At 71.6% G+C, this 20,635-nt stretch overlaps 1 protein-coding gene across 1 annotated transcript; it reads right to left on the bottom strand.

The window, feature by feature from the left end:
• Positions 1-2,902: 2,902 nt before the first annotated feature.
• LOC144929929 (chloride channel protein ClC-Kb-like) lies at positions 2,903-19,110 on the bottom strand. Its single transcript, XM_078850808.1, has 20 exons — positions 18,936-19,110; positions 18,324-18,452; positions 17,943-18,071; positions 17,039-17,178; positions 16,688-16,765; positions 16,479-16,557; positions 12,907-13,032; positions 12,581-12,665; positions 12,217-12,297; positions 11,551-11,635; positions 9,487-9,556; positions 8,642-8,752; positions 7,868-8,081; positions 6,408-6,801; positions 5,845-5,890; positions 5,643-5,695; positions 5,341-5,388; positions 4,513-4,617; positions 3,598-3,684; positions 2,903-3,224 (listed from the first exon to the last, which is right to left on the bottom strand). Exons 1-20 carry the CDS (start codon positions 19,108-19,110, stop codon positions 3,123-3,125), a joined length of 2,337 nt encoding a protein of 778 aa, XP_078706934.1. The 3' UTR covers positions 2,903-3,122.
• Between the last annotated feature and the right edge of the window lie 1,525 nt (positions 19,111-20,635).

Raw genomic sequence — 20,635 nt, 5'->3', positions numbered from 1 at the left:
TGCCCCCGTCCACATGGACAGACGGACGCGTCTTTGCCATCTTTCATTCCCTCCCACAGCACCCACACCAGTGGCCCATCGGGGGTGTCTGTGCGGCCCCCGGCACAACGGGGACCCCCCCCCGGCTCTCAATCGGGCAGGGGGGTGTCTGTGCGGCCCCCGGCACAACAGGGACCCCCCCAGCTCTCAATCGGGCCGGGGGGTGTCTGTGCGGCCCCCGGCACAACGGGGACACCCCCCCCCCGGCTCTCAATCGGGCCGGGGGTGTCTGTGCGGCCCCCGGCACAACGGGGACCCCCCCCGGCTCTCAATCGGGCCGGGGGGTGTCTGTGCGGCCCCTGGCACAACGGGGACCCCCCCCGGCTCTCAATCGGGCAGGGGGGTGTCTGTGCGGCCCCCGGCACAACGGGGACCCCCCCCGGCTCTCAATCGGGCCGGGGGGTGTCTGTGCGGCCCCTGGCACAACGGGGACCCCCCCCGGCTCTCAATCGGGCCGGGGGGTGTCTGTGCGGCCCCCGGCACAACATGGGGGGGGCCCAGAAATTCACCCAGTTTCAAGGAGACACATCAAGTCAGAAAGGCCGAGGCCGGCCGGCCGGCCCAGCAGCTGCACCAGAGGGGCAGAGAGCTCCCGACAACCCAGCCCACACCCTCCCCCCCGGGGATGTGGGGGCCCCCCCCGGCCCGGGGGTAGCTAGAGAACGACCCGGCGGCCGCACCCCGGGAAGGGGGTGGGGGGGCGGGACAGCAAGAAACAAGGGGGCTGCAGAGGCGCCCGCACCCAGCCCCCCTCCCAGCCCCCGGTTCGTGCAGCCGCTCAGGCAAGGGGGGTGACCAGATAAAACCCACGGGGGGGGGGCGGGGGGGGCTTATCCAGGGAGGGGGAGGGGACGGGCACAGCACGCCGGGGCAGGGCGGGAGAAAAGGGGGCTCCTGGGCAGAGCAACCCCCCTCCCCGGCACTTTTGCCCCGAGCGGGGGTTGGGGGGGGGGCTGCATGTGCCCAACCCCCCCCCGCCAGCCAGCGACTCGCACCCTGCTCCCCCCCCCCGCACCCGCCCAGGGAAGGAGGGTTCAGTGTGAGGATGGGGGGGGGAGGGGGGGTCCCCACACTCCCCCCCCCGGGCCCTGCATGGGAAGGGGGCTGGGATTCTGCCCCGGGGGGGGGCACATGGGGAGCAGAGCCCCCCCCATAGCCGGGAGGGGGGAAGGGAGGCGTTTCGGGGGGGGCTCCCCCCTCAGGGCCGGGTTAGGGAGGGGGAGGGGCTGTTGGGAAAATGGGGCGCCCCCCCCCGGAATCTCCATGGCTACGGGGCCCGGGGGGGGCGGGGCCCAGGCCCGGGGGGGGGTCCCGCGGGTGGGGGGAGGGGCGGGGGGACACCCCGGGTCTCACCGCGGCGCCCGGCTCGCGGGGGGCGGGGCCTGGCGGGGGGCGGGGCCGGGGGGGGCCCTGGCCGACGGGGGGAGGCTCCGGGTCTCTCGCCGCTTCCGCCGCCGCCGCCGCCGCCTCCTCCTCTCGCCGCTTGTTTGTGTTTGTACCAAGATGGCGGCGCTGCGCCGCGTCACGTGACGGGGGAGCCCGGGGACCGCGGGGGGAGGCCGCGAGCGGGGGGGGGGGAGGGACGGGGTGTCACGTGACGGGGGGGGGAAGGAAACCGCCGCCCGGCTCGCGTGATGCAGGCGCGCGCGCGTCCCCAAAGCGAGGCTGCGGCAGGAGGGGGCGGGGCCGCCCCCCCAACGCCAACCGCCGCCCCGGACGCGGCGCGCGCCTGCGCCCCAGCGCGTGGGGCCGCCCCCTCACCCGCGCCGCCAGCATCACGTGACGGGGACCGGCCCTCGCGCGCGAGCCGCCTGTCCCGCCCGCTCCTCACAGGGGGGCTCGGGTCACGTGACACCTCCCCCCACCACACGCACACAAAATGGTGGTTCGCGCCTCCTAGGGTGCGCGAGACCACAACGTCCCGGCCCCAGCCGGATGACGTCACCGCCTAGCCTGGTGGGGCCATTGTCACACTGTGATGTCACCGCGGGAACAGATGATGTCACCCCCTGGCCCTGTGATGTCACTGTGCCGCCCTGTTGTGTCATCGCCAGGACCTGTGATGTCACCACGTGGCCCTGTGACGTCACCGTCCCACACTGTTCTGTCATTGCCTGGCCCTGTGATGTCACCGTCTCTGGTGTTGCCATTGTGTCAGGCTGCAAGGCCATTACATCAGCAGATGATGTCGGCGCACGGCCCTGTGATGTCATAGTGTCACTCCATAATGTCAGGGAATTGAGCTGTTCCTCCGGCCGCAATAACCCCTCGTGGCCCCCCTTGATGCCATCAAAATGACACGATGGCGCGGTGTGAGGCCCTGATGTCACCACGCTGTCATTAGGTTCCTCAGCGACAACGCGCCCTTACATCTTCTGCCATGATGTCACCCCATGCAGCAGCGATGTCATTGGAACACAAAATGATGGCACCGGCCACCCTTCTGACCAAGGACAGCCCCCAGCATGTCATGATGTCACAGCACAATGCCGTGAGGTCATCGCCTCAGCCCCCAGCACCATTGTGTGCCCTATGATGTCACTGGGGAACAACGTGACTTCCCCCGATGCACCGGTGACTTGGCATGTCACACAAGGATGTCACAAGCTAAGGCTATGATGTCACTCTGTCAGGTTATGATGTCATAACCCTATATCCGGGCACCATGACAACCACGTGTTTCACCAAGAGAACCCAGGCCCCTGCTCTGACCCAGGGGTGGGTGCATCTCCAGCCCCCCACCAGTCCCCACTACCCTCCCAGAGCCCGGGAGAGAACCCAGGCGTCCTGGCTCCCAGCCCTCCCTGCTCCAACCCACCAGACCCCTAGAAAGATGGGAGTGGGGAATAAAAGAGAGACAAAAAAATGTAACCCGTTTTTTATTGGGTGATTGGGGGGGCGTTCTTCGGGGGGGCAGCACCTGAAAACGGGGGGTTAATAATTTAGGGGTCACTGGGGGGCTATTGGAGCTGGGACACGGGGAGGACAAGAGAGAAAAGATGGGGACCAAGGTGCTGTGGGGGGCTTTCTCTCCCCTGCCCCTGCTCCAGGGTTTGGGGTTAGGCCGGATGTTTCGATCCCCGCTAGGCTGAGGCTCCGTTGGGGTCCCCCTCGCGTTGCCCCCCGTCATGGGGCCGGCGCCTGGCAAAGGTGCCCTTGATCGATCCCTCCACGGCGGCTTTGAGCTGTTGGGGGGCAGAGACAGCGCGTCAGGGACACCCCTGCCCCCAAACCTCTGAGCCCCCCCCCGGCCCCAATTTCACCCGTGACCCCCACCTCCTTCCTCAACTTCCCTGAACCCCAAAGGTCCCCCTGCGACCCCAACATCCTCCCTGACCCCGGATTCCCCAGGATCTCCCCCCATGCCCCCTCTTGACCCCGCTGTGACCCCCATGCCTTCCCACCCCCACATATGATGCCATGACCCCCCCATCTCCTCATGACCCCACGAGCTCCCTGCCCCACCCACAACCTCTCTGATCTGCTTGATCTCCCGTGTACCCCAACCCACACCCCCCATCTCCCCTCCCACCGCCCCCCATCTGCCCCCCACCCTACCTCTCGGAGGCTCACCACCCCGACCAGCCGGCCCACGTTGGTGACATAGGCTGTCCGCAGGCCCAGCAAGTTGAACAGATCATAGCACTGGGGGGGGGACGGGGGGGTCAGACGTCAAAACAAGGGGGGCGGATATTGCGGGGAGCCATATCCGCCCCCCTTGAATCAAGGTTGTGGCTCAGGGGTCGGGACATGGCAAGGGGGGGCCCACAGCAATGTGGGGGGGGCATTAGCCGGACTTGGGGGGGCATGGGTCATAATTATATGCAAATGAGCCACACCCCATTGCATAAGCCAATTGATGTGCAACGGTCTTGTTCCCCCATTACATATGCAAATGTATGGAAAGCAGGCCTGCAAATGAGCCGGCCCTGCTAATTGCATATTTAAATTCATCTGCAACTCCTCCCAGCCTAACCGCCTATGCAAATTGCCCTACCAGCCCCTCCGCCCCTAATTGCACGTGCAAATTGATGTGCCACGGCCTCTCACTCTAATTGCACATGCAAATTCACCTTAACACCTTCATTGCTTATGCAAATCCCTATCACCATGTATAAGCGCTTACCCCTGAGCTAATGCAAATGAGCTGCCAGCAGATTTGCATACAAAATTTAACCTCCCCAAACGTTAATTGCTCTGCGTCGAGTGTGCAGCCGATGCCAGGGACGGCCCTATTTGCATATGCAAATGCCTGCCAATCAGAGCTCTGCTCAAGCCCGCACCAGCCATTCCCCACCCACCCAGACTCGGGTCCTGGCAGGTCCGGGCTGCAGATTGCCGGCTCCCAGAATCCCTTGCGCCACCTCTGGCCGCGCGGTGGCTGCAAAGCATGCTGGGAGGGCAGAGCGGGGGGCGAGGGCGCGATATTGGGGGGACCCCCCCCGCACCCCCGAGGCCGCCGGCAGCACCCACCTGGTAGAGGGTCTCGTTCTCCAGCAGGCGGTAGGGGGCTGGGTCGATGGGCAGCTCCTCCAGCCGGACCGGCTCCTGCAGCTGCTGGCACTCCCAGTCCTCCACCTGCAGCCGGGCAAAGCATCCTGGGAAATATCCTGCCGGCTCCGCCCTCCCCGGGGTCCTCCCAGAATCCTTTGCACCAGCCCCCGCCAAGCAGCCGGGGCAAAGCATCCTGGGAAATATCCTCCCCAGCTCCAGCCCCCTCTCCCGGGGTCCTCCCAGAATCCCTTGCACCTGCTCCCGCCAAGCAGCCGGGGCAAAGCATCCTGGGAAACATCCCCCCGGCTCCAGCCCCCTTCCCCGCGGTCCTCCCAGAATCCTTTGCACCTGCCACCGCCAAGCAGCTGGGGCAAAGCATCCTGGGAAATATCCTCCCCAGCTTCAGCCCCCTCCCCCGGGGTCCTCCCAGAATCCCCTTGCACCTGCTCCCGCCAAGCAGCGGGGCAAAGCATCCTGGGAAATATCCCCCCGGCTCCAGCCCCCTTCCCCGCGGTCCTCCCAGAATCCTTTGCACCAGCCCCCGCCAAACAGCCGGGGCAAAGCATCCTGGGAACACTCGAAGACGCATACGAACCCCGATAGTCTGGGGGGGCCAGTCTGAACCCCGATAGTCTGGGCCACCCGCAAGTCTGACATGTGATAGTCTGGGGCTGGGGGGGGAGATTTGAGCCTCCCCCGCCTCTTCAATCGCCCTGCAGACTCGGGAGGGCTGGGGGAGGGTCACGTCCCCCCGACCCGGGGACCCGGGGGGGTCCCCACGGACAGGCAGCCCCGCCCTCGACATACCAAGTGATGCACGTCCTTCATCTTGACAGACAGTTGGGTGCCTCGCTCCTGCGGGGGGGGGACACGGATCAGCACCCGCAGCATCCCCATGGGGGGGCACGACAGCCCTTCCGAGCCCCCCAGTCCTCCCCTGCTGCACTCCATGGGCCTCCCTTTAACTGACCCCCACTCCCAGCCCCTGCCCCATGCATCTACCAATGGGCCCCCCTGCTCCCCCCTGCTTCCCCCCCATCAATGCATCCTCCCAGCCCCCACTGCATCCTCCCAAACGAGGGGGCCCCCCTTCCCTGCCCCCCCAGCACCTCCTCTTTTGATGTCTCCCCGTCGCCCGGCTCAGCAGAAACTCTCGGTGTTTCTGGAAAAGGGAGAGACACAAGGGGTGGGGGCAGGTCAGATCACCCCCCTCCCCGCCTCTGACTCTCCCCCACCATCCCAAACCGTCCCCCCCAGTCTCCATGTGCCCCCCCTGCCCTGCAAAACCCCCCCAACCCCCGTCCTGCTCACCTGGCTTCTCCTCTGGGGTTCCTGAAGCGCCGTCTGCACCCAGCAGCTGCAAGGGAAAGAGTCACAGAGTCAAACCGCGGCTGCTCGCCCGGCGCTGAGATGCGCCCACCTCTGGGGCGGGGCGGCTGGTGACCGGGGACTCCTTGCCCGGCGCTGAGATGCGGCCACATCTGGGGCGGGGCGGCGGGTTTCATGGGGGCCCCTCGCCCGGCGCTGAGATGCGCCCACCTCTGGGGCGGGGCGGCTGGTGACATGGGGACCCCTCGCCTGGCGCCGAGATGCACCCACCTCTGGGGCGGGGCGGCTGGTGACACGGGGACCCCGTGCCCAGCGCTGAGATGCACCCACCTCTGGGGCGGGGCGGCGGGTTTCACGGGGGCCCCTCGCCCAGCGCCGAGATGCGCCCACCTCTGGGGCGGGGCGGCGGGTTTCACGGGGGCCCCTCGCCCGGCGCCGAGATGCGCCCACCTCTGGGGCGGGGCGGTGGGTTTCACGGGGGCCCCTCGCCCGGCGCCGAGATGCGCCCACCTCTGGGACGGGGCAACGGGGCAGGCGTTACTCACGGGCTGTGTGGGGCCGCTCGCCTCGGACCGCCAGAGCAGATGCTGGAATCGCTTCTCCGCGCTCAGCTGCTCCGACAGCAGCTTGGCGAGATGCTTCCGCCGGACGGAGCCCAGCAAGATCCTGGACTCTGCAGACAAGCCGGGGGGGCGGGGGGGCGTTAATGGGGCCCGGGGCCTGTCCCCTCCGGGGGGCGCCGGCTCCCCTCCGGCCCCCGGGCGGGGACTGGCTGCCTCGGAGGGTGCAGGGGGGCCACACTGACCTTGGGAGTCCACGAGGGGGAACTGTTTGAGGCTGGAGGCCTTGAGCAGCCCCCTCAGGTCCTTGTACCTGCAGCCCCGGGGCAGGAATTGGAGATCGGTGACCATGAAATCCTCCGCGTAGATGTCGTGGGCCCTGGGTGTGAGGCGGGACGGGGGGTTGAAGCCAGAGGGAGAACCCAGGAGTCCTGGCTCCCAGCCCCCCCTGCTCTAACCCACCAGCCCCCCATCCCCTCCCCGAACCAGGGAGAGAACCCAGGAGTCCTGGCCCCCAGCCCCCCCGCTCTAACCCACCAGCCCCCCCTCCCCTCCCAGAACCGGGGAGAGAACCCAGGAGTCCTGGCTCCCAGCGCCCCCTGCTCTAACCCACCAGCCCCCACTCCCCTCCCCGAACCAGGGAGAGAACCCAGGAGTCCTGGCTCCCAGCCCCCCCACTCTAACCCACCAGCCCCCCCTCCCCTCCCAGAACCAGGGAGAGAACCCAGGAGTCCTGGCCCCCAGCCCCCCCCCGCTCTAACCCACCAGCCCCCCCTCCCCTCCCAGAACCAGGGAGAGAACCCAGGAGTCCTGGCTCCCAGCCCCCCCACTCTAACCCACCAGCCCCCCCTCCCCTCCCAGAACCAGGGAGAGAACCCAGGAGTCCTGGCCCCCAGCCCCCCCGCTCTAACCCACCAGCCCCCCCTCCCCTCCCAGAACCGGGGAGAGAACCCAGGAGTCCTGGCTCCCAGCGCCCCCTGCTCTAACCCACCAGCCCCCACTCCCCTCCCCGAACCAGGGAGAGAACCCAGGAGTCCTGGCTCCCAGCCCCCCCACTCTAACCCACCAGCCCCCCCTCCCCTCCCAGAACCAGGGAGAGAACCCAGGAGTCCTGGCCCCCAGCCCCCCCCGCTCTAACCCACCAGCCCCCCCTCCCCTCCCAGAACCAGGGAGAGAACCCAGGAGTCCTGGCTCCCAGCCCCCCCACTCTAACCCACCAGCCCCCCCTCCCCTCCCAGAACCAGGGAGAGAACCCAGGAGTCCTGGCCCCCAGGCCCCCCTGCTCTAACCCACCAGCCCCCCTCCCCTCCCAGCACTGGGGGAAGAACTCAGGAGTCCTGGCCCCCAGTCCTAACCACTAGACCCTACTCCCCTCCCAGAGCCCGGGGGAGAACCCGGGCGTCCTGGCTCCCTGCCCCGGGCGGGACCCCGGCGTCCAGGCGCACCCGCTCCGGCCCACGCCCAGCTTGGGCAAGTAGGGCAGCTGCTTGGCGATGATGATGCCGTCGAAGAAGGAGGCCTGGAGCCGCTGGCTGAGCCCGTTGGCCACCAGCACCGCGATGAGCAGGGGCAGGACGTGGGACATCTGCCCCGTCAGCTCGAACACCAGCAGGGCCGTCGACAGCGTGTGGGTCACCGCGCCCGAGTAGGCCGCCGCTCCTGGGGGGCGGGGGGGGGGTGAGCCCTCGGAGCCCCCCAGAGCCCTAACGCCGCCCGCCGAGCCCCCCTGCGAGGAAGTGGGGACGCCCCAGGGGCCTGACTGGCTTCGTAGGGAGCCGTTCCAGAGCATGGCCCCGGCGACGCCGTGACCGCTGGTGTGAGCGGTGGGATCCGACGGCGCCCCTGGATCCGGCCGTAAGCCGTGAAACGAAGGGGGATTAACGAGGAGCAGGCGTGCTGAGGGCTCAGAAGGGGGCGGTTTCGGGGGGCGGTTAACCCCGGGGAGGGTGTGAGCAGGGATCCCCCTGGGGGCCGCGGGGAGGGGGCTCGGCCCTGGGAGAGAGGTGGTGACCCGGGGAAGGGGAACCGTGGGGAGCCGAGAGCACCCAGGCCCGGGAGTCCACAAAACGTGAAGAACATTCGCACTTCGTCACACCCCTGCCGAGCCCCCTGCCCCCTGCCGAGCCCCCCTGCCCCCTGCCGTGCCCCCCCGGTGTCCCCCCCGAGCCCCCCTGCCTCCCGCCACGCCCCCCCCCGGTGCCCCCGACAGCAGCTCATACCGGCCAGGGCGTAGGCCGCGGGGCCGATGGCGATGCGGATCCCGTCGGAGACGATCCCCTCGGGGAAAACCTTGGCCATGATCTCCCCATAGAGCCGGCCCAGCCCCGCGCCTGTGGGCACAGAGCCCCCCCCACCCCCCGGAGGTTAGACGGGGACCCCCGGCCAGACCCCCCACTCCCCTGACCCAGCCCATCCTGGGATATAGGCAGGGCTGGGAGGCCGGACGCCTGGGTTCTCTCCCTGGCTCTGGGAGGGGAGTGGGGGCTGGTGGGTTAGAGCAGGGAGGGCTGGTGGGTTAGGACTCCTGGGTTCTCTCCCCGGCTCAGGGAGGGGAGCGGGGGGGGCTGGGAGCCAGGACTCCTGGGTTCTCTCCCCAGCTCTGGGACGGGAGTGGGGGCTGGTGGGTCAGAGCAGGGGGGGGGGGGGCTGGGAGCCAGGACTCCTGGGTTCTCTCCCCAGCTCTGGGACGGGAGTGGGGGCTGGTGGGTTAGAGCGGAGGATGGGCTGGGTGCCCGGACGCCTGGGTTCTCTCCCCAGCCGCTGGGAGGGGAGCGGGGGCTGGTGGGTTAGAGCAGGGGGGGCTGGGGGGCAGGACTCCTAGGTTCTCTCCCTGGCTCTGGGAGGGGAGTGGGGGCTGGGGGGGTTAGAGCGGAGGATGGGCTGGGTGCCCGGACGCCTGGGTTCTCTCCCCAGCCGCTGGGAGGGGAGCGGGGGCTGTGGGTTAGAGCAGGGGGGCTGGGGGGCAGGACTCCTGGGTTCTCTCCCTGGCTCTGGGAGGGGAGTGGGGGCTGGGGGGGGGTTAGAGCGGGGGATGGGCTGGGAGCCCGGACGCCTGGGTTCTCACCATAGACGAAGACGGGCAGGAAGTAGCCGGCGGGGACGACCATGGTGGTGGCCAGAAGCAGCATGAAGAACTGGGGGGAGGGATGAGTGAATGAAACAGCCCCCCCTTGCCCCCCCCCTCCACTCCAGCCCCCCCCCAACACGTCGTCCCCCAGGGCCAGCCAGACACCGGGGGGCGCCAGATACCAGAGGCACCCCCCCTCCCCACAGTGATGCCCCACAACGCCTCTCGTGCCCCCCTCCCCCGTCCCCGGGAGCCCCCCTCCCCCGTCCCGGGAGCCCCCCACCTTGGCGAGCAGGAAGAAGCTGAGCATCTCCAGGGAGGAGAGCTGCGGGTGGGTCCACTGGAGCCAGGGGTCCCCGTAGGAGGGGTGGGGGGGCTGGCGGGAGGCATTGAGCCCCCCCAGCTCCGCCCGCCCCCCAGGTGCAGTTGTTGAAGAAAGTCTCCAGCAGCTCCTTCATCGTCAGCAGCTGGGGGGGGAGAAAGGGGGGGTGAGACGGGAAGCGGGGGGATCCCAGCCGGGGGCGGAGAAAGGGGGGTGAGACGGGGGAAGCGGGGGGATCCCAGCCGGGGGCGGAGAAAGGGGGGGTGAGACGGGGAAGCGGGGGGATCCCAGCCGGGGGCGGAGAAAGGGGGGGTGAGACGGGGGAAGCGGGGGGATCCCAGCCGGGGGGGAGAAAGGGGGGGTGAGACGGGGAAGTGGGGGGGATCCCAGCCGGGGGGGGAGAAACGGGGGGTGAGACGGGGAAGTGGGGGGGATCCAGCCGGGGGGGGAGAAAGGGGGGGTGAGACGGGGAAGTGGGGGGGATCCCAGCCAGGGGGGGAGAAACGGGGGGTGAGACGGGGAAGTGGGGGGGATCCCAGCCAGGGGGGAGAAAGGGGGGGTGAGACGGGGAAGTGGGGGGGATCCCAGCCGGGGGGGAGAAACGGGGGGTGAGACGGGGAAGTGGGGGGGATCCCAGCCGGGGGGGGGAGAAAGGGGGGGTGAGACGGGGAAGCGGGGGGATCCCAGCCGGGGGGGAGAAAGGGGGGTGAGACGGGGAAGCGGGGGGATCCCAGCCGGGGGCGGAGAAAGGGGGGGTGAGACGGGGAAGTGGGGGGGATCCCAGCCGGGGGCGGAGAAAGGGGGGTGAGACGGGGAAGCGGGGGGATCCCAGCCGGGGGCGGAGAAAGGGGGGGTGAGACGGGGAAGTGGGGGGGATCCCAGCCGGGGGCGGAGAAAGGGGGGGTGAGACGGGGAAGTGGGGGGGATCCCAGCCGGGGGCGGAGAAAGGGGGGGTGAGACGGGGAAGCGGGGGGATCCCAGCCTGTGGGGGGAGAAAGGGGGGGTGAGACGGGGAAGCGGGGGGATCCCAGCCGGGGGGGGGAGAAAGGAGGGGTGAGACGGGGAAGCGGGGGGATCCCAGCCGGGGGGGGGAGAAAGGAGGGGTGAGACGGGGAAGCGGGGGGATCCCAGCCGGGGGCGGAGAAAGGGGGGGTGAGACGGGGAAGCGGGGGGATCCCAGCCGGGGGGGGGAGAAAGGGGGGTGAGACGGGGAAGCGGGGGGATCCCAGCCGGGGGGGGAGAAAGGGGGGGTGAGACGGGGAAGCGGGGGGATCCCAGCCGGGGGGGGAGAAAGGGGGGGTGAGACGGGGAAGCGGGGGGATCCCAGCCGGGGGCGGAGAAAGGGGGGGTGAGACGGGGAAGCGGGGGGATCCCAGCCGGGGGCGGAGAAAGGGGGGGTGAGACGGGGAAGCGGGGGGATCCCAGCCGGGGGCGGAGAAAGGGGGGGTGAGACGGGGAAGCGGGGGGATCCCAGCCGGGGGCGAAGAAAGGGGGTTGAGACGGGGAAGCGGGGGGATCCCAGCCGGGGGCGGAGAAAGGGGGGGTGAGACGGGGAAGCGGGGGGATCCCAGCCGGGGGGGGGAGAAAGGGGGGGTGAGACGGGGAAGCGGGGGGATCCCAGCCGGGGGCGGAGAAAGGGGGGGTGAGACGGGGAAGCGGAGGGATCCCAGCCGGGGGCGGAGAAAGGGGGGGTGAGACGGGGAAGCGGGGGGATCCCAGCCGGGGGGGGGGTTACTCACCCGCGCCCCCAGGTACTGCCCCAGCCCGTGGGGGAAGGTGACGCTCGCCAGCACCAGGGAGACCAGCCCCGCGTGGAGGATTTCGCTGCCGGGGGGGGAGAAAACGGGGTACATGGTAAATTAAACGGGGGGTGAAGGGGGAGCAAGGGGTGACGGGGGGCAGGGCGGCGGTGGGGCCTGGCACTGGGAGATGGGGGGCTGGGGGAGGCAGGGGGGCAATGGGGGCAGATGGGAGCAGGACGGGGGAGGGGTCTGGCACTGGGGGAATATAGGGGGGCTGTGGTGGGGGCTGAGCTGATGATGGGGGGGGCTGGGGGGGAGATGGGGGCAGGGCGGAGGAGGGGCCTGGGACGGGGGGGCTGGGGGAGATGGGGGCAGGGCGGAGGAGGGGCCTGGCACGGGGGGGCTGGGGGGGAGATGGGGGGCAGGGCGGAGGAGGGGCCTGGCATGGGGGGGCTGGGGGGGCAATGGGGGCAGGCCGGAGGAGGGGCCTGGCACGGGGGGGCTGGGGGAGATGGGGGGCAGGGCGGAGGAGGGGCCTGGCACAGGCGGCTGGGGGGGCGATGGGGGCAGGGCGGAGGAGGGGCCTGGCATGGGGGGGCTGGGGGGCGATGGGGGTTCCCCGGGGGCGGGGGGAGGGTTTGGGGGGCACCGGGGGGCACTCACCCGCGGCTCAGCCGGGCCAGGAGTGGCAGGAGGCGGCGGTGGCAGAAGAGGAAGACGCAGCAGAGACCCCCGCACAGCGCCCTGCGGGGACACGCGTCAGGGCGAACCCCGGCGTCCGGGCCCCGCGCCTCCCCACCGCACCCCCTCCCGGAGCCGGGAGAGAACCCAGGCGTCCTGGCCCCCAGCCCTCTGCCAGCCTCTGTCCCCTGGGCGGGGGCGGGGCCTGGCCAGAGGGGGCGGGGCCTGGCCGGCTGGGGGCGGGGCCTGGCCGGCTGGGGGGCGGGGCCTGGCCAGAGGGGGCGGGGCCTGGCCGGCTGGGGGCGGGGCCTGGCCAGCTGGGGAAGTCGGGGTCCCCCCCACTCACCCCAGCAGGGCGAACGAGAGCAGCTCGGGCAGGTCGAAGGGGAACTCGACGCGCCAGCTGGTGCTGAAGAGCACGGCCACCGTCTCTGGGGGGGGCACCGGGGGGCCACGGTTAGTCTGGGGGGGCTGGGTCCCCCCGTCTTCCCAGCCCGGCCCCTCGTCCGGCCCTCAGCCCCCCAAGCCCTGTGATCCGGCCCCCCTGCTCCCTCCCCTGTACCCCATTTCTTCAGCCCCCCACAACCCTCTCCCCTGGATCTCCCCCGCCCCCCAGTCCTCCAGCCCCCCCCGCCCTCCCCCCGGCCCCCCCCCGCCCCCCGCCCCCCGTACCGCTCTCCCCGTGGAGCAAGGGCAGCAGGCGGAAGCCGAGGGCCGCGCAGGTGGCAGAGAAGAAGCCGCGCCAATAATCCCGCAGGGCGAAGTGCGTCCCGGTCGCCTCCACGGAGAACAGCACCCCTGGGGGGCAGGGGGGGCAGCTGGGATCCGGCCCCCCGGCCTGGCCCTGAGCCCCCCGCGCGCCCCACACGCCCCTCCCGCCTGCCCGTCTCCGGCCCGCCAGGCGTCCCCGAGCCCCCCACGTGCCCCCAGACCTCCCCACGCGCCCCCCTGTCCCCCAGGCGTCCCCGAGCCCCCACGTGCCCCCAGACCTCCCCACGCGCCTCCCGGGTCCCCCAGGCGTCCCCGAGCCCCCACGTGCCCCCAGACCTCCCCACGCGCCCCCCGCGTCCCCCAGGGGTCCCCAAGCCCCCACGTGCCCCCAGACCTCCCCACGCGCCTCCCGGGTCCCCCAGGCATCCCCGAGCCCCCCACGTACCCCCAGACCTCCCCACGCGCCTCCCGGGTCCCCCAGGCATCCCCGAGCCCCCACGTGCCCCCAGACCTCCCCACGCGCCCCCCGGGTCCCCCAGGCGTCCGCGAGCCCCCCACATGCCCCCAGACCTCCCCACGCGCCCCCCGCGTCCCCCAGGGGTCCCCAAGCCCCCACGTGCCCCCAGACCTCCCCACGCGCCTCCCGGGTCCCCCAGGCATCCCCGAGCCCCCCACGTACCCCCAGACCTCCCCACGCGCCCCCCGCGTCCCCCAGGGGTCCCCGAGCCCCCACGTGCCCCCAGACCTCCCCACGCGCCTCCCGGGTCCCCCAGGCGTCCCCGAGCCCCCCACGTGCCCCCAGACCTCCCCACATGCCCCCCGGGTCCCCCAGGGGTCCCCGAGCCCCCCACATACCCCCAGACCTCCCCACGCGCCTCCCGGGTCCCCCAGGCATCCCCGAGCCCCCCACGTGCCCCCAGAACTCCCCACGCGCCCCCCTGTCCCCCAGGGGTCCCCGAGCCCCCCACATACCCCCAGACCTCCCCACGCTCCCCCGGGTCCCCCAGGGGTCCCCGAACCCCCCACGTGCCCCCAGAACTCCCCACGCGCCCCCCTGTCCCCCAGGCGTCCCCGAGCCCCCACGTACCCCCAGACCTCCCCACGCGCCCCCCGGGTCCCCCAGGCGTCCGCGAGCCCCCCACATGCCCCAGACCTCCCCACGCGCCCCCCCGCGTCCCCCAGGGGTCCCCGAGCCCCCACGTGCCCCCAGACCTCCCCACGCGCCTCCCGGGTCCCCCAGGCATCCCCGAGCCCCCCACGTGCCCCCAGACCTCCCCACATGCCCCCCGGGTCCCCCAGGGGTCCCCGAGCCCCCCACGTGCCCCCAGACCTCCCCACGCGCCCCCCTGTCCCCCAGGCGTCCCCGAGCCCCCACGTACCCCCAGACCTCCCCACGCCCCCCCGGGTCCCCCAGGGGTCCCCGAACCCCCCACGTACCCCCAGACCTCCCCACGCACCTCCCGGGTCCCCCAGGCGTCACCGAGCCCCCCCACGTACCCCCAGACCTCCCCACGCGCCCCCCGGGTCCCCCAGGGGTCCCCGAACCCCCCACGTGCCCCCAGACCTCCCCACGCCCCCCCGGGTCCCCCAGGGGTCCCCGAACCCCCCACGTGCCCCCAGACCTCCCCACGCCCCCCCGGGTCCCCCAGGGGTCCCCGAACCCCCCACGTGCCCCCAGACCTCCCCACGCGCCCCCCGCGTCCCCCAGGCGTCCCCGAACCCCCCACGTGCCCCCAGACCTCCCCACGCGCCCCCCTGTCCCCCAGGCGTCCCCGAGCCCCCACGTAACCCCAGACCTCCCCACGCGCCCCCCTGTCCCCCAGGGGTCCCCGAACCCCCCACGTACCCCCAGACCTCCCCACGCGCCCCCCGAACCCCCCACGTGCCCCCAGACCTCCCCACGCCCCCCCCGGGTCCCCCAGGGGTCCCCGAACCCCCCACGTGCCCCCAGACCTCCCCACGCCCCCCCCGGGTCCCCCAGGGGTCCCCGAACCCCCCACGTACCCCCAGACCTCCCCACGCACCCCCCGGGTCCCCCAGGGGTCCCCGAACCCCCCACGTACCCCCAGACCTCCCCACGCACCCCCCGGGTTCCCCAGGGTCCCCGAGCCCCCCACGTGCCCCCAGACCTCCCCACGCGCCCCCCTGTCCCCCAGGCGTCCCCGAGCCCCCACGTGCCCCCAGACCTCCCCACGCGCCCCCCTGTCCCCCAGGCGTCCCCGAGCCCCCACGTACCCCCAGACCTCCCCACGCGCCCCCGGGTCCCCCAGGCGTCCCCGAGCCCCAGACCTCCCCACGCCCCCCCCCGGGTCCCCCAGGGGTCCCCGAACCCCCCACGTGCCCCCAGACCTCCCCACGCCCCCCCCGGGTCCCCCAGGGGTCCCCGAACCCCCCACGTACCCCCAGACCTCCCCACGCACCCCCCGGGTCCCCCAGGGGTCCCCGAACCCCCCACGTACCCCCAGACCTCCCCACGCCCCCCCGGGTTCCCCAGGGGTCCCCGAGCCCCCCACGTGCCCCCAGACCTCCCCACGCGCCCCCCTGTCCCCTAGGCGTCCCCGAGCCCCCCACGTGCCCCCAGACCTCCCCACGCGCCCCCCCTGTCCCCCAGGCGTCCCTGAGCCCCCACGTACCCCCAGACCTCCCCACGCGCCCCCGGGTCCCCCAGGGGTCCCCGAGCCCCCACGTACCCCCAGACCTCCCCACGCGCCCCCGGGTCCCCCAGGCGTCCCCGAGCCCCCCAAATGCCCCCAGACCTCCCCACGCGCCCCCCGGGTCCCCCAGGCGTCCCCGAACCCCCCACGTGCCCCCAGACCTCCCCACACGCCCCCCTGTCCCCCAGGCGTCCCCGAACCCCCCACGTACGCCCAGACCTCCCCACGCGCCCCCCTGTCCCCCAGGCGTCCCCGAGCCCCCCACATACCCCCAGACCTCCCCATGCGCCCCCCGGGTCCCCCAGTCGTCCCCGAGCCCCCCACGTGCCCCCAGACCTCCCCACGTGCCCCCCTGTCCCCCAGGCGTCCCCGAACCCCCCACGTACGCCCAGACCGCCCCACGCGCCCCCTGGGTCCCCCCAGCGTCCCCGAGCCCCCCACGTACCCCCAGGCGTCCCCACGCGCCCCCCGGGTCCCCCCGGTGTCCCCGAACCTCACACACACACACCCAGATGGCCCCACACTCCCCCCAGGTCCCCCATGCATCCCCCAAACCCCCCACATACCCCCTGACCTCCCCATGCCCCCCCGGGTTCCCCAGGGGTCCCCGAACCCCCTACGTACCCCCAGACCTCCCCACGCGCCCCTCTGTCCCCCAGGCATCCCCGAGCCCCCCACGTGCCCCCAGACCACCCCACGTGCCCCCCGGGTCCCCCCAGTGTCCCCGAGCCCCCCACATACCCCCAGGCGTCCCCACGCGCCCCCCGGGTCCCCCAGGTGTCCCCGAGCCCCCCACGTACCCCCAGACCTCCCCATGCGCCCCCCGGGTCCCCCATGTGCCCTCCTCAGCCCCCCCGTGAGCGCTTTGGGGTCACTCACCTCCCACGGGGGCCACGAAGCAGCAGGCCACCCCCACGGCCGCCCCGGCCACCAACATCTCGTACTTGCGGGCCGGGTTCTGGGGGGCAGAGATGGGGGGTGAGAGGCAGGTGGGGGGCTGGGGGCAGGGCGGGAGGTGGGGGAGAGGCCAGGGGAGGGGTTGGGGGTCAGGGGAAATTTGGGGGGGCCAGGGACCCCCCCGGACTCACCTCCTTGGTGCCGGCAACTCGCACCATCACCCGGCCCAGCTGGGTGGCCAGGATCGTGGCCATGTGAACAAAGGGGCCCTGGGGAGAGAACCGGGGTCACGCAGCTCCGGCCAGATCCCCCCCAATCCCCAGCCCCCCAATCCCCCTAACACACCCAGCCCCCACCTCCCAGATCCACAACCCCCCAATCCCCCACCCCCAGAGACCCCAGCCCCCCAATTCCTCCAGCCCCTGACCACCAGACATCCCCCCAGAGACCCCTCTCCCCCAGCTCCCCGCAGACACCCTGTCCCCCCAATTCCTCCCAACACACCCAGCTGCCCCCCATCCCCCCAGATCCCCCCCACTCACCACTTTGCCCAGGAAGATGGTGCTGCCGGCCCCCAGGGTGCAGATCACCCCCACCAGCTTGGCCAGGCCGGTTCGCAGGGTGAAGAACTCGCTCAGCACGACCCCCCGGAGCGTCACCTTCAGCTCGGGGATCCCGGAGCCTGGGGGGGGACGCGTCAGAGCCCCCCACGGCCCCGGAGACCCCGTGTTCACCCCCCCACAGCCCCAGGGATTGGGGACCCTGCATTCACTCCCCCCCACAGCCCCAGGGATGGGGGACCCCACGTTCACCACCCACGGCCCCGGGGACCCCGCGTTCACACCCCCCCATGGCCCCAGGGATCGGGGACCCCACGTTCACAGCCCCCTATGACCCGGGGATGGGGGACCCCGCGTTCAGCCCCCCCACGGCCCCAGGGATCGGGGACCCCACGTTCACATCCCCCCACAGCCCCGGGGACCCCACGTTCACACCCCCCCACGGCACCAGGGATCGGGGACCCCACATTCACTCCCCTTATGGCCCCAGAGATCGGGGACCCCGCGTTCACAGCCCCCCACGGCCCCAGGGATCGGGGACCCCACGTTCACCCCCCCCACAGCCCAGGGGACCCCACGTTCACACCCCCCCCCCACGGCACCAGGGATCGGGGACCTCACATTCACTCCCCTTATGGCCCCAGAGATCGGGGACCCCGCGTTCACACCCCCCCACAGCCCCGGGGACCCCACGTTCACACACCCCCCACGGGCCCAGGGATCAGGGACCCCACTTTCACTCCCCTTATGGCCCCAGAGATCGGGGACCCCGCGTTCACAGCCCCCCACGGCCCCAGGGATGGGGGACCCCGCGTTCCCAGCCCCCCCAATGCCCCCGTCCCTGGGACCTCGGGGCTGCGGTGGGGTTGGGGGGCCCGGGCCCTACCGGCAGCCTGCGGCGAGATGTACTTGGCGACTCCGGCCGCGACCGTCATGAACCCCGTGTGGTAGAGGACCCAGGAGAAATACTGCAGGGCACGATACCCCTCCAGCGTGTCATACACCCACAGGTTGGCTGGGGGGCAAGGCGGGGGGTCAGTGCAGGGCCCCAGGGCCAGGACCCCCCCCCCCGCGCCCCCCAGCGCCGTACGGGGGGCTCCATGGAGCACCCGGGATCTGGGGCGGGGGGTCGAATGCAGGGAGGGTTCAGTGGCTCACAGGGGACCCCAAATCATGTCCCCCTCATGCTGCCCCTGCCAGCGATTCCCCCGGCCCTGGGGCCCCGCGGGATGGGGGGGCTGGGGATCGGAGGGGGGGTCGGGGGCACCTCGCTGGAACTTGGAGATGACGACGTCGAGGCCGAAGCTGATGGTCGCCATGCAGATGCCCAGGAGGAAGAGGAAGATCCAGTCCTCGCCCAGCTTCAGGATCGGGGAGCGGACGGACAGACCCAGCGCTGCCAGAGAGACGGACGGAGGCTGCCCCACACTCCCGACCCGCAGCCCCCGGCCCTGCCGGTGCCCCTCACTCCTGACCCGCAGCCCCCCCAGCCCAGCCGGTGCCCCTCACTCCCGACCCGCAGCCCCTGCCAGCCCACCCCCGCCCCCCCGGCCCTGCCGGTGCCCCTCACTCCCGACCCGCAGCCCCTGCCAGCCCAGCCCCGCCCCCCCCGGCCCTGCCAGTGCCCCTCACTCCTGACTCGCAGCCCCCGGCCCCGCCGGTGCCCCTCACTCCCGACCCGCAGCCCCCTGCCAGCCCAGCCCTGCCCCCCCAGCCCAGTCGGTGCCCCTCACTCCCGACCCGCAGCCCCCTGCCAGCCCAGCCCTGCCCCCCCAGCCCTGCCGGTGCCCCTCACTCCAGACCCGCAGCCCCCTGCCAGCCCAGCCCTGCCCCCCCAGCTCTGCCGGTGCCCCTCACTCCCTACCCGCGGCCCCCTTACGTTTCAGAGCCTGTATCACTCTTTGCACAACCTTGCACCCCCGTGGCCGCTGGTCCCTGCCAAACAGCTTCTGGTACATCTCCCCGAGCAGCTCACTGTCCAGGTGCCGCCCCTGGGTCCCCGGCCCCCCAACCCCCTCCTTGGCCTCCCCCTTTCTCGAGTTGCACAGCCCCATGGCCCTGCCTGGCTCCAGTGGCTGGCACCCACCCCCTCTCCCTAGGGTTTATAGCCCCATCAGCCCTGCCCCACCCTGCGGGGAGCGGAACCAGCTGCCTGGAGCCAGGGACACCGGTCTGGGCCGGGCGAAGCCAGGCGGGGGGGACGACAGAAAGAGAGAGTGTGCGGAGATTAGAGGGTGGGTGTGGGGACAGACAGACAGATAGATGGGGTGGATGGGGATAGATAGATAGATAGAGGAGTGGGTGGGGATAGATACACAGAGGTGGGCGATGGATGGCCAGAGGCCTGTGTCTAGGGACATACAGTGTCACTGTAGCCATGTGGGGCCCAGAGTGAGGTTAGATCTTTTCCTGGACGGACTTCTGTTGGCCTGGGGACGGACAGACAGACAGAGGCAGATTCTCTGCCAAGGCCAGCGGCTCCGATCTGGCCCCAGGGCCGGGCACTGGCCGGCTCTGCTCCGGGCAGCGAGGTGGGGGGGTGAGGGAGTTAGTGGCTAGTACCTGAGCTTTGCAAAGCTTCAGGGCATCCCCCTCCCCAGTCCCACCCTGCTGTTGTGGCAACAAACCCAGGGGAAGGGCCCCCAGCTGTCTGGAGCCTGTGGGAGTCACCTCTCCCTGGGGCACCCAGTACCAGAGGGGGGTGGGAGCCAGGACTCCTGGGTTCTCTCCCTGGCTCTGGGTTATGGATTAACAGGGGGGCAGGCGAAGGGCTGGTCTGGGTCCAAGGCGACCTTTGACTCCCCGGGAGCAAAGGCATCCTCAACAGGTGGAAAAATAAACTGGGCATGAAACTTCCAGGTGGCTCTGTCCTCGTGGGGGGGTTTGGAAACTGCCCCCCCTCCCCACCACTTTATAGGGTGGAAAGAATGTCAAGCCCCCCACCCCCGCCCCGGAATTCGGGGGGGATGGACGTGGGGGATGGACAGACAGTCCCTGCCCGGGGCTGGGGGGGGGGGGTGGAATAGTCCAGAGAGGGACCCGGGGGGCGGGGGCTTCATTCCCTTCCTGAGCTTTTCCCCCAGGGGCCCCTTTCTCCTGCCTCCCCAGAGCCCCATCTCCCCCACCCCCTGCCCCCCATGTCTCCCAAACCCCCTGTGGCCCATCTCCCCTCAACCTGCTGGGCCCCTAATCCCTGGGGCTCCCCCTCCCTCTGGGGCCCCCTCTCCCCCATAGCCCCCCATTTCCCCCAGGCTTCTCCCCCTAACCTCCCTTGTCCCCATCTCCCTCTAAACTCCCAGGCTCCCCCATTCTCCTGTAACCCCCCAGGGCCCCATCTCTCCCCTTAGCTCACCCTACTCCCTTCCAGGGCCCCCCCATCTCCCCCTAAACCCTGGACTCTTCCCCTCTGCTCCCTCAGGGGCCCCACGTCTCCCCTAACCCCCCGGGATTCCCCCTCCACCCCTCAACCTCTGGGGCCCCCATCTCCCCTAACCCCCCGGGATTCCCCCTCCACCCCCCAACATCTGTGCCCCCCATCTCCCCTAACCCTCCCGTGGAGCCCCGTCCCCTTAACCCATC

This window comes from Lepidochelys kempii, chromosome 28 (genome assembly GCF_965140285.1).
Source record: "Lepidochelys kempii isolate rLepKem1 chromosome 28, rLepKem1.hap1, whole genome shotgun sequence".
In the NCBI taxonomy this organism is placed as follows: Eukaryota; Metazoa; Chordata; order Testudines; family Cheloniidae; genus Lepidochelys; species Lepidochelys kempii.
Note: the sequence above shows the minus strand (reverse complement) of the source record. Positions and strands in the feature narration are given on the sequence as shown.

Bases quoted from the DNA above. Each gene is read 5' to 3' on its own strand.
- LOC144929929 (XM_078850808.1), bottom strand. From the start codon at position 19,110: ATGGGGCTGTGCAACTCGAGAAAGGGGGAGGCCAAGGAGGGGGTTGGG. The intron at 12,666-12,906 runs GTACGGGGGGCG...TGCCCCCCCCAG, and splicing joins CTTGCTCCACGGGGAGAGCG to AGACGGTGGCCGTGCTCTTC. The intron at 5,696-5,844 runs GTGAGCAGGACG...TCCCTTTTCCAG, and splicing joins AACCCCAGAGGAGAAGCCAG to AAACACCGAGAGTTTCTGCT.